Source organism: Phocoena phocoena, chromosome 17, assembly GCF_963924675.1.
Source record: "Phocoena phocoena chromosome 17, mPhoPho1.1, whole genome shotgun sequence".
Taxonomy (NCBI): domain Eukaryota; kingdom Metazoa; phylum Chordata; class Mammalia; order Artiodactyla; family Phocoenidae; genus Phocoena; species Phocoena phocoena.
The window spans coordinates 78,178,711-78,191,245 of NC_089235.1; the positions used below are offsets into that span (position 1 = coordinate 78,178,711).

General features: G+C 46.9%; 1 protein-coding gene across 29 annotated transcripts in view; it reads right to left on the bottom strand.

Moving 5' to 3' along the window:
• PTK2 (protein tyrosine kinase 2) overlaps positions 1-12,535 on the bottom strand; it is a 188,933-nt gene that overhangs the window by 53,352 nt on the left and 123,046 nt on the right. For all 29 annotated transcript variants that reach the window (XM_065895471.1, XM_065895468.1, XM_065895490.1 and 26 more), the window contains 4 exons: positions 9,855-9,939; positions 5,478-5,578; positions 3,730-3,845; positions 2,784-2,884 (listed from right to left, as the gene is read on the bottom strand). In XM_065895471.1, coding sequence (XP_065751543.1) covers positions 2,784-2,884; positions 3,730-3,845; positions 5,478-5,578; positions 9,855-9,939 — 403 coding nt within the window. The remainder of the gene's footprint in view (positions 1-2,783; positions 2,885-3,729; positions 3,846-5,477; positions 5,579-9,854; positions 9,940-12,535) is intronic.

Genomic DNA, 12,535 nt, shown 5'->3' on the forward strand with positions numbered 1-12,535 from the left:
ACCAAAATCTTTGGGAGAACTGCCTTGCATGCCCTGATGCTGGGTCGTCTGGGCGTGACAGAGGAGAGGCAGGAAGCAGGGGAGGAGGGCGCCCCGGTTACCGGGAGGCATCAGCTCCCAGCTCAGTTGTGCCGGCTTCATCTACAGGCTGGAGGCCTGGCTTTAGAAACGGCCTGGTAGCCACACACAGTCAATTCTCATTCACGGTAGTTACTCTAGAAGGTCACTTTGAACACCGAACCACTGCTCCCGGGAGAAATGTGTACATATATATATCCATACCTCACACAGATTATAACTGTAAGTCCTACAAACTTATCCTGGTAGGTTCTGACTTCTTTGGAAAATGAGGTATGGATGTGCTGCTGACCTGCCTGAGGCCCTGCTCCCCGTCCCCCGGCCCCGCACGCAGGGGCCACAGCTGGGGTTCCAGCCTGCCCGACTGGCCCAGAGCCACAGGTGCTGCCCGCCCCTCGCTGTCCACCAGCCCAAACGGACACTTTGTCGCTGCCCTGGGCACATCACGCCTGACTATGAATGCATCGGAGTGTGGATTCGGGAAGTTACATGTCTCAGCAAGCAGACGCGCGTGCAAACACAGAATCCACGAAGTGTGAGGACGGGCTGTGCCACCACCAGGACGTGAAGGGCGGGAGGGGGACAGAGCACAGAGGACACTCTCCGAAAGCCTGGCACTGGCTCTCTTGAGAGGCCTAAGATCCTTCCTCTGTGCCACCTCCCTCAACATTCTTTCACCAGATACCAGCCCTCAGGGAGTCCTAATTCCAAAAGTCAGAAACAGTTTCTCAAACCCAGCGGAAGTGAGAGGGTGTGGCAGGGGGAGGGGCAGGGGGGAGGAGGGACTGCAGGCACCAGGCGGGGACAGGCCCTGATCCAGAGGGCCCCGGAGCAGGGTGCTAGGGTGCCGGGCTCTCTTCTATAAGCAAGGGTGCTCTCAAGACTTTTAATCGGAAGACAATTACATCTGTTTCATTAATTTTCTTCCACTTAACTTCATGCACCTTCATGACAACTGAGGTCAAAGCCTCTGATTCCCTCACAACAAATGACTCTCCAGCTGTGTTCCGAGCGAGGAACCCCTAACCCCGAGGGGCTGTTCTCCTGAAGCCTAGCAGGATCTAGACTTAGTGACCTCTCTGAGATAACAATGTGTGAACTCGTCAGTTGCCCACTTTAAGTGCTGTCTAGATGATGTAGAGTCTGGGCCACCGTGCTGTTTGGAGTTTAGCCCTTTAGTGGAATTCTAGGGTTTGGACTAGTCAGGATGTGAGGTAATAGGAAATGTATTTTAAAACAGTGGAAAGGTGGCTTGGTCGTTTTTAAATTAAATGACTACATAATCAAAATGAATAAACAACCAGACTTTTCCTTCTACATAAAAAGGATCAGGCTGTAGTATACAGAAAGCATTTGGACAGAGAACTGTCATCAGCTACAGTACAAAATGAGAAAGACTAATTGTGTACGTAAGATTCGGGCTCATCTTGCGACAATACAAAAATCAAACAAACTGAGCGAGAAACTGGCCTTTGTAAAATGGTGGTAATAACTAGAAAATACACTAAAAGCGTAATATGGACTTATAATCCAAATCTTAGCTGAAGTACCAGGAATATGAAAATTAGTAACAATTTGAAGAACCAAGTCAATCTGATTCCAAGATTGGGAAAACTAAAGAAAAAATCCCTTCAGCTAGAGTCCAGCTCCCAAGCTAAAGGATCAAAGTCTCTGGAGTCGGCAGACTGCAGATCTGTAAGTCCGGCGGCGTGCACTGAGCCAGGGCACCCACCACTCTGCGGGGAGGTTAGCCAGCTGTGTCTACGAAGTGGAGGACATCCAGGCTGATTCCAGCTGTTGGCTGCTAGAAATAAAGCTACAATGAACAAACACCAGTTTTGTGTAAATGTGAGTTTTTATTTCTCTGGGAGAAATGCCTAGGTGTGTAATAGCTAGGTCATATGGGAGGTGCATGTTTAGTTCTCTAAGAATCTGCCAAACTCTTTTCCAGAGCAGCTGTACCATTTTACATCTGCACAAGCAATGTACGTTCTCTGTGTCTGCCAGCATTTTGTGTTGTCACTACCGTTACCTTAGCCATCCTGACAGGTGTGCACGATACCTCCCCGTGGGCTCACTCTGCATTTCCCTGGTGGGTAATATGCTTACGTGCCATCTGAATAACCCCTGCGGTGGAGTCTCTCTTCATATCTTCTGTCCACTTTCTACCTGTGTCCTTCCTTTTTTTACTGCTGAGTTTTGAGAGTTCTACCTGTAGTCTAGATACCGGTCCTTTGTTAGACATGTGGTTGGCAAATACTTCCTCCCACTCTGTAGTTTGTCTTTTCATCCTTCTGCCTGGGTCTTTTGCAGAACAAAAATTTTTAATTTTGATGAGCAAGAAGCTATCAATTTTTCCCTTTTATGTATGTTTTTGGTGTCAAGCCTAAGGACTCTTTGCCTGGCCCTAGATCCGAAAACTTTACTCCTATGTTTTTTCCTAGAAGTCTCATAGTTTTATGTCTTATATTTAAGTCTATGATCCATTTGAGTTAATGGCGAGTGAGTTCAGGTTGAGGGTCATTTCTTGGCCAGGGATGACCCACTGCTCCAGCACCTTTGTTGAGAAGGCTGTCTTTCCTCCACGGACCTGACTGTATACCACTGTCAAAAATCAGCTGAGCATATTAGAATGTACCTTTTTCAGAATTAAAAATCATTAAAGATCCTGAGCCTGTTTCTGATTTATTGCTCTGATTTCTTACCTTTGTAGTAAGTACTGTCTTCCATATATCGGGATAATCCGAAGTCTCCTAATTTTACACAATCGTTTGAGGACACCAGAACATTCCGAGCAGCAATGTCCCTGATAAGGAAGAATTTGGGACGATACATTTTAATACAAGGGAAAAACCCCACAAACTCATCTATATTATATAAAAACATACAGGTACTCTGAAAGACAGCTTATATACAATACAAACAAGAGCTTTATTATACACTGAAAAAGAGAGATACTTTTATTATTTTACTTCAAATATATTCCTTTTGGCAGATACTTACTCATTAATATGGTGATTACTACTTTGAATGATGGTGAAGAATATTCTCAAATAATGAAACCACTTATTAGTTTTCATGCAATCATATTGCCAGCTGCATTAACTGATAGACAGTATACACGACCAGGGTGCGTAACTCTACAGTTACTAAAAAACCTCATTAATGAAAGTAAAATGATCTTTGGAACACTTGTAAACGATTTTGCTGATGCAGTCCGCTTCAGTGCCGGATAACAACACAAGGCAAGGCAAATAAGTTGTAAGGGCCTTAACTTGTATTCAAACGAGAGACCCAGATTATGAACAGAAATTCTGCAGAAGGCCAAGAGATGTCACTCCTGGCGCTATGGTGTCCTGGAAAGTCCCAGGACAATATCTGTTTTAGGTCCATAGTGCCACGTAGAGGCTGTCAGTAGTATTTGTGGAAGGAATAATGGACCTGTTTCATACTCCATGTGAGGAAAAACCCCTCAAATCCATGTGTTCCCACGCCAGGGCACTACACTCGGCTGGGATATGCACAGCAGGACATTTAGTGCCGTCCGTGTACGAGAGTTGGGGGAACGGAAGGTCTCAGGGCACAGTGAGAACCTCTCCCCACCTCCTTCCTGCTCAGAGGCAGCTCACCAGCTTCACACCCGGGTCTCACCTGTGCACAAATCTTTTGCTCTCTAGGTACGCAAGGGCTGTGCTAAGCTGATAGGCATAGAGGATCAGAGATGCTAGATCCAAACTGTATTTCCTTACTTGCAGAAATGACCTCAGCTTTTTGAACAGTGACCAAAAAAGAAAAAAGAGAAAGAGTTAGTGTCAGAGACTAAAAATCAACAGCAGAAGAGCTATATTCAAAAACAATGCTGATCATTTCCAAATGCATTTTTATGAGAATGGCTTCAATTCTACCCTAATAAAAAAAGCATAATGAAAGAAACGTATCAGCTCAGAAACTATGGTTAATCATTCTTTACTTGAGATCCAATTGCAAAATTGGAATCTTCATGATTCTAGACACATTTTTGAAAAAATATGGAAAGATGCTTCCAGGGAATGAATAAAGGCACAGTATAAAATACTGCCAGATAATGAGAGCTGGAGAACAAAAAGCTCCAGTTACCGTTCAAACAAGCCTCCTCCACAGCCATGGTCAGTCCACCTCCCTCAGACCTCCCCATGCCCCAGGCAGACCTGAGCACAAGGGGGTGAAAAGGAAGGGGAGGCAAGAGGTTCTCCCTCTGCCCCCAGGAGGTTCTGGGTGAAGAAGGATAAAACGGTCCCGTGTTGGGTATTTACGCACTAGGCTTACTGGTCCTTACTACCACTATCATGACTAATTCAGCTAAATGCTAATAATACAGCAAAGAAGGCTAACGAACTTAACACTCCAATCCTACAAATCCTCCTACACGAAGGAGAAATACGGATGATCTAAGCCAGAAGAATTAGCAAACTCTCCAAAAACAAAAGCAGAAAAATAATGTGAACAAAAAAAATCCGTAAACATTCCATTTTATTTGGCAAGGCATGGTAGAGGAAGGAAAGACACCGGAGAGGCCCTCAGATATTTCACTCGCCAACTCTGCTACCCAAGCTGAAGAGGACAGCAGTGGGAGGCACCGGGCAGTGGCCTGTCCTCGGAAGGCAGGGCTGACGCCGTCACGAAGAGGACGACGGGCCCAAAGCACCCTCGGGTTCCTGATAACAGAAAACCCCAATTTTCATTAAAAGCAAGACTGTTTGGTGTCCTTCAAAGAAGAAGTAACGTGTATAATGTGTCAGAAGGTCAAACTACTAGGTTTCAGTGCCACAGCGTCATGTGTAGACATCTGGAAAGTTGCCATGTTTGCCCCAAGCAGGGGCCCACAGAGCAGCCTGGGGACACAGACAGAGGCTGGGTGGCTCAGCAGGCCTGGGCGGAACCAGCGTCCAGGCGGTGGTGATACACCGACTCAAGAGCTTCTGTGATCCAGACAGAGTCAAATAAGGACATCGGCCCACAGTCTGTTACTCACGTTTTAAAAAGAAACTGTGACTAACATGAGTTGGTCTGAAAGACACTGAAAAGTGAATGCCCAAAAAGATGAAGCAACTGTTCTGATTTACATAAATTCAGCCTTAATTTACCCAAACTCCACTAACGTTGCTTCTTTCACTCTCAAAGCCCTGGGCTTGTTCTTCAGACAACGGCAACAGAGAGGGAAAAAAGAACCGCTTGGTCACCTGTTGCTTCCAGTCCTGACAAATCCTTTGGATGGGAAGACACTGCTGCCAGCACTGAGTTAGGGGATTACTTGGGAACTTACTGATGCAGACGCTCTACTCATATTCACTAGGGTGTATGTCGCACACTTCCCTGAGGGGGCAGGCGGAGCAGGCGGGAGGCGGAGGTAGGGCAGGTACCTCTCCAAGCGTACACAGCTCCATGATGATCCAGACGGGGTTCTCCGTGATGACGCCGATCAGCTTCACAATGTGAGGGTGGTCAAACTGACGCATCGTTACTGGGGGAAAACAGTGGTCCACGGTCAGTCTTTTGAAGACATTTCAGTTACCTGAAGACTAGTTCAAATAAGACTCAAGGCATTTTAATGGGGAACTCCTTGGTGGTCCAGTGGTTAGGACTCGGTGCTTTCACTGCCAGGGCCCAGGTTCAATCCCTGGTCGGGGAACTAAGATCCCACAAGCTGTGTGGCACAGCCAAAAAGTAAGAATAAAAAAAACTCAAGGCCAATGATGTGGCAGCTGGGAATTCAATTCCACCGGTCAGGTCAGCTCACAAGTCGCCATAAAATGGCACAAAAAAAGCAGACCACGTGAGGCACAAGATGCCCCTGCAGTGAACTTGTGAGCAACTCTACAGGGGGACCTACTGTGAGAGCTAAGGGTTAAGAAAACCTCCTCTTATTTTCCACGGACAAATCTGACCTGGGGCTAACTTTCTAGGTTTTCCTTTGGAAATCTCATGAAGTTGGAATGTGTGATTCATTTTCTAAGCAATACCCTTCATGGTAAAAACCACCCCTGATTGGTAAGTTGCTGATGGGGTAGCAAGAGCTCCTCTGAGCGTGGGTGTGGATGGGTGTCCCCTGCAGAGCCCCAGAGCCCACAGCGACGGGTTTGTGAGGGCTTCTACTTTGGACCCGGGGGGCTCCTGAGTCCACCATTGTGGCCTCATCCCCTCACAGTACATGATCACTATCAGGGCTAAGCAAACGAGTTCCCGGACTGCCGTGAGGACTTCCCTACAGGAGGAATGCTGATCTGCTATTTCCAGTCCTGTACTCCCGTCAAAGAAAGTCTGATGCCAGATATGGCCTGTGGCTGTCACGTGAGTGTGACCGCCTCACTGAGCCCAAGATGACCAAGAGGGCCCTGCACATATACGCACATACCTATGTGTGGGTGCGTATTTTTAAGTGTGTATACATTTCTAACATCTAATATCAGGGCTAAGGAGCTCATCTGCACAGTATACTGACTAGGATTAGTGAGAAGCAGGACAACCTTCACAGAACTCCAGAACCTCAAAACGGGAAGTGACTTTACATGTGACCTACTGCAGTGGTCCCCAAAGTACCTGGACTTCATAGACTACTGAAATGAAGAAAACTTTTTAAAATTTTGGGGACCAATACAGGGTTGATATTTGTTTGTTTGTTTGTTTTTGTTTTTGCGGTACGCGGGCCTCTCACTGCTGTGGCCTCTCCCGTTGCGGAGCACAGGCTTCAGATGCGCAGGCTCAGCAGCCATGGCTCACGGGCCCAGCCGCTCCGCGGCATGTGGGATCTTCCTGGGCCAGGGCATGAACCCGCGTCCCCTGCATCGGCAGGCGGACTCTCAACCACCGTGCCACCAGGGAAGCCCTGGGGTTGATTTTTATGATGCCAAGCAAGGACATTAGAATCACAGCAGGAGCAAATATCTTTTAGTATCCATTTTAGTATGGAGCCCAGTGTGGACTGCAACTCAGTGCTGGATACGTCTGGAGTAGACAGGCCTCTCACTGTTTTCACTCTAGACACCCTATAGCCATCCCTCAGTATCCACAGGGGATTGAAACCAAAACCTGCAGATGCTCAAGTCCTTCTGAAAGATGGCAGAGTATTTGCACATAACCTACGCACATCCTCTTTATACTTGAAATCATCTCTAGATTACTTGTAATACCTAATACAATGTAAACACTATGTAAATAGATATCAGAGCACAGCAAATTCAAGTTTTTGCTTTGTGGAACTTTCTGGAATTTTTTTCCCAAATATTTTCAAGTGAAGTTGGTTGAATCTGCAGATGCAGAACTTGCGGATATGGAGGACTGTATATCCTACCAACGCACCCAAGGATTACACTGGCTTCTTGCGAAGTCACCCCACACTCTCTTGAGAGAACTGAAACCCTTAAGGTATTTTCTCCCCCTCAATTTTGCCTACATATTCCAAGAATAGGACCTGGTAGGTAAAAACAAACAAGCAACCCCCCCCACATAAATACCTGGCACAAAATCTAAAACGTATCACTGAGTTTCAACCTGTCAATGCAGTTCATCACTTACGTATAATGTGATATTATCACTGAGTTTCATCCTGTCAATTCAGTTCATCACTTACGTATAATGTGATATTATCACTGAGTTTCATCTTGTCAATTCAGTTCATCACTTACGTATAATGTGATATTTCTGAAACATTCAGGAACCCAGTATATTCACTCATTTTCAATTGACTTACCATCATTTCTGGTTTTATGTTACCCTTTACAGAAGTAACTATTAAAAGTACTACACAGTACAGGGCTAAGAGGAGAATCTTGTGGTCACTAGGAAACTCTATCCCTGCTGAACTAAAACCCAATAGGTGTAGCGGTTTGACCTGTTATTCATCCACGTGGGGCAAGGGGCTCAGGCTATAGGGGCGGCTGTTTGCTTTTCACAAACGAAATTTCACTGGAACAGAGTCTTGCTCAGCCCTTTATGTGCTGTCTGTGGCTCTTTCACACCCTGATGGCAGAGCTGAGCAGCTGTGCCAAGAGACCATCTGGCCTGCAGAGCCTAAGGTATTTACTATGTGGTCCTTTATAGAAAAAGTTTACTTCCCCTCTTACGTATAGAGCCTGTCAAAGCCCTACAGGATTTTAGGTATACTACATCCATCATGTTTCTCTGAAATAACAGCCTTTCAAAAAGAGAACAAGGTTAGTTTGAACTGACTACTCCTGTGAAACTCTAAAGTTGATTTCTGTAATGGTGATTCCAAAGCCCTACAGAAATCACGATACAATAACTGTTCATAAAAATTTTAGAGAAAGAGAAGCCGTTTTAAAAATGTGCATTTTTGAAAATATATAATGCACTTCACCACCAAAGGTAAGGTGGACAGGCTGTTAGGTAATGATGGCTGATATATATTCTGTGTTTTCTTGGCCTAGATGCCCTGAAGAAATAAACTAGTTGAGACCGAAGTCATCAACAGGCCTTGTCTTATACTTAAGTCAAAGATCCAGGGACAGGACTGGGATTTGCTGCGACTTAACTGATGAACTCACAATATGACTCATCCATGACTTGTGACTTACTGGACTACTGGGTGGTAAATGTTTCTGAAATTCAATGTACATGTGATGAAGGGCACCAAGACTCATTCACATGACCAGTGGCTACTGAGTGCCTTCTATGAGTTAAGCCCTGTGCTGTCTCTGGGTCTGAGTGGTGAGCAGAAGAGAGATATTCCTTGCCCCACTGGGGCTTAGAGACTAGAGGGAGACAGAGACAAGAGTAACTTTTAAACAGTGTGTGTGCGTGCGTGTGTGCGTGCGTGCGTGTGCGTATGCGTGCGTGCGTGTGCGCGCGTGTGCGTGTGCGCGTGTGTGCGTGTGTGCGTGCGTGCGTGTGCGTATGCGTGCGTGCGTGTGCGCGTGTGCGTGTACATATATATTTGTTTGTTTGTTTTGGCTGCACCCGGTCTTAGTTGCAGCATGCGGGATCTTTGTTGTGGCATGCAGGATCTTTTTTTTTTTTTTAGTGGCGGCATGAGGACTCCTAGTTGTGGCACGCATGTGGGATCTAGTTCCCGGATCAGGGATGGAACCCGGGTCCCCTGCACTGGGAGCGCAGAGTCTTACCCACTGGACCGCCAGGGAAATCCCTAGACAATGCATATTTAATTATGGACACTTAGGAAGGGAAAGAGCAGGGCCCTGTGACAAAGCCTCCTAAGGAGACACTTAAAGTTTGTGGTCAGAAGGGACAAGCCGAACGGAAGCAGGAAGACGACCCAGCTTGAGGGCAGGAGGGAAAGAGCCTGATGAGTGCAAACGGGCAGGACCAGATCCTGGCTCTCCGAGGGTCTGCACTCAGGAGAGAGGACCCATCACACACAACTCTCCATAGCAGCCCCCTCGGGATGGGCAGGGTTTCCTCTCCCGCACTCATCCGTAGGCTCCATCCCACAGGGACTGTGTCCGTCCCGCTCACCCCCAACTCCAGGGCCTGCTGGCATCTCTATATATCTGCCCAATGCCAGGGTGAAGGTGGCTATGGTGCAAGGTACCGGAGGATGAAGGGACAGGAAATCAATCTGCCTTTACATCCCAAACATGACAGCTGACCTGGGAAACTCTGCAGACACGTGCCTCTACAAATACAGATACTAATTGCATGGCAAGGTAATAAATGTAGTTGTCTCATTAAAAGTCAAAACATTATTTTTCTTACATCTTCAGAGACAGTTTGGATTTCACAGAAAGTCAAATGGAGTTCCACAGACATTTCTAGAAACTTACAGGCTTCTTGAAGGAATTTCTCTCTCACGCTGTCCGAAGTACAGTTTTTACATGTTTTAATTGCAACCGCCAAAGCTGGATTCTCCTGTGACAGGGACACATGCAACAAGAGGGTCTCTATGTTAATCAGTGGGCATGTTGAGGACAGGCTGTTTATTCTGCAACTCTGGATTCTGGATCAGACAGAACCAGAATCGTACAATCTCAAGAGTGAGAGGAACAGTTAAAATCCTCTGTAGAAAAACCCCAGAAAACAGACATGCACGTAAAACGCTGCAGGCGATTCATCTGTTCCACAGACATTTCCTCTCCGTAGTGCCGGGCACTCCTGTAGGGGCTTAGGCTGCACCAGTGAACAAGGGCCGGCGACCCCTGTGCTACTCCAGCTGACATCCCAGAGGAGGATACAGACAAACATGGTGAACGAGACATCCATCGTGGACTGGAGCGGGTTAGAAGGTAACCTCCCCGAGAGGAGAGGAGAAGAGAGGGGATGAGAACAAAGAACTGCTGGAGGGGAGGGGATGCCGGCCAGGGGTGGATAGAGGGGTCAGACCCTGTGGCTTCTACCCTAAGTGAGAGGCCCCCCGGAAGGGGAGGTGAGGAAAGGCGCCACGGAGGCGGGTGGGGTGGGGGGGGCGCAGGAAGACAGCAGGCTGGGCGTCGGGGAGGGTGAGTTCAGGTTTCTGGTGAGAGAAGGGGGAGATCAGAAGCCCAGCTCTGGACAAGACAGGCTTGAGATGTCGGTGGGACGGCAGCTTGCTGGCAGAGAGGCCCATCTGTTAAACGTCTGAGTTTGGGGCCTTCTGAGAGTCACTAACAACCCAGGACACCTCAATGCAACCACTCTGCTCTGAATGACTTAGTCTGTCCTCTGTAACTACACAGCAAACTTCCAGGATCAGCACCATGAACTACCTCTATGTGCATAAGGCTGATTGGTATACCTGAGAAATGACACAAAATGCCCATTTTACAGGAGATCTGAATAACAACAGAAACTTCTGTAAGACCATAAGTCACCATCAATCCTGTCAATTCAACTCAAATATTGAACATGGTGCTTTATTAAGACAGTAAAGAAACGCAAGGAAAATACTGCTCTCTAAAAATGCATAGTTTCGAGTGGGTGCTAAGCCTGAGATTCCACGGGCCGCACGTCTACAAAGGGGTGTACGTGGGCAGACCAGGTGGCTCAGCCATCAGTCCATGGACTAGGCCCGGTGACTAGTGGCCCAAGGCTGCAGAGGCCTGGGGGGTGCCAAGCTGTCAGAGCGGCTGGTCACAGAGACCTGATGCTGGAGAAGAAGATGTCAGTCCACAGCACGCAAGACCAGAACTGAGCACAGGCTTTTCTAAAAGCCTTTAAAAGGGGGCAGATGCGAACACATCTCGGTAACTGCTCACGACACAATTTTCATTACCTTCTTTAAAACACAAGCAGAGTTTAGGGGGATAGAGCAGTTCTTCAATGTTGAATGAAAATGCCACCCTGGTGTCCACGAGGCCGAGGTGAGGGGCAGGTGATGAGGCTCTGAGTTAGTAACAGCTAGCAGACACTCAAAAGATCTTAACAAGTGAGTCTAGAGAAGGACTGCTCTGGGATGAATTAAGAGAAAATAGATTTAAAGCATGGTTTTTAAGACTAGGATAATAATGATGTGAGCGTGCGCAGATGACCAGCGATGCTCAAATTATAAAAATGAACCTGATAACCAGGCCTAAGAAAAAAAGAAAAGTGTGTGCTGGGAGCCTTCAGATACGCCTCGTGCCCATGACTCTGCGCATGAGGGCTGCCCTGCCGCCCCGTGTGCCGCCACTGCACCCGGCCCAGTCCCCCTCTGCTCGCTTCTCTTCGTCGTCCTCCTTCCCTGCTCAGCTCCACCTGGGGTCCCTGCACTGGAGCTCGGCCCTGTCTGGCACACTCCCCACGGGGAGCTCAGGGACTGCCCCTCCTTGTTCATGTGTCAGCGTCTCACGGGAAGAGGGCCCTGACCTCCCCAAGCCCAGGCTGTTTTTCTCGGAGCACAGATTCCCCACTTGATACTCAGTGTGTTTGCTTTTGCCGGTCCCCTCGTGCCTCAGATAGAATTTAAGGTCTGTGAGAGCAAGAATCCTGATCGTTTTGTTCATTACAATGTCCCCACCACCGAGCTGCCACTTGGGGGACGATCGACAAGTAACTGCTAAAAGAATTCACTGAATCTCAAATAACGTAACCAGCGCTGGGTTCTTGCCCATGAAATCTATGCTGAGTTACATGTGACCAATTATTAAGAATCCCTGATAAAATGTTATTACATCTTCCAGAACACTAAAGAGCATAATCTGGAAAAAGGATTTTTAACGGAAACCTAGAGGAATGAACTGGCTATAAAATTAGATTCCCACATGAAAAACAAAATAAACAAGTATTCACATACGATGTGTATCAGAAAGACATTCAACAAAAAAGGTGAGCACTGATATTTTCCTGGAGGCTGGGATTCACTCAACAAATACTTAGTAAACACTATGGATATTGAAAAAAAATTTCCTCTTGTATTTTTACAACTAAAATGAATTACTTATAAGTGATTGAAATAAAGTCTATCAGACCTGCTGTTAGCTGTGTGATCCTGGTAAGTCCCTGTACTCCAGGAACTTCAGAATGCTTGCTTATTAAGAATTTTAGAGATGTA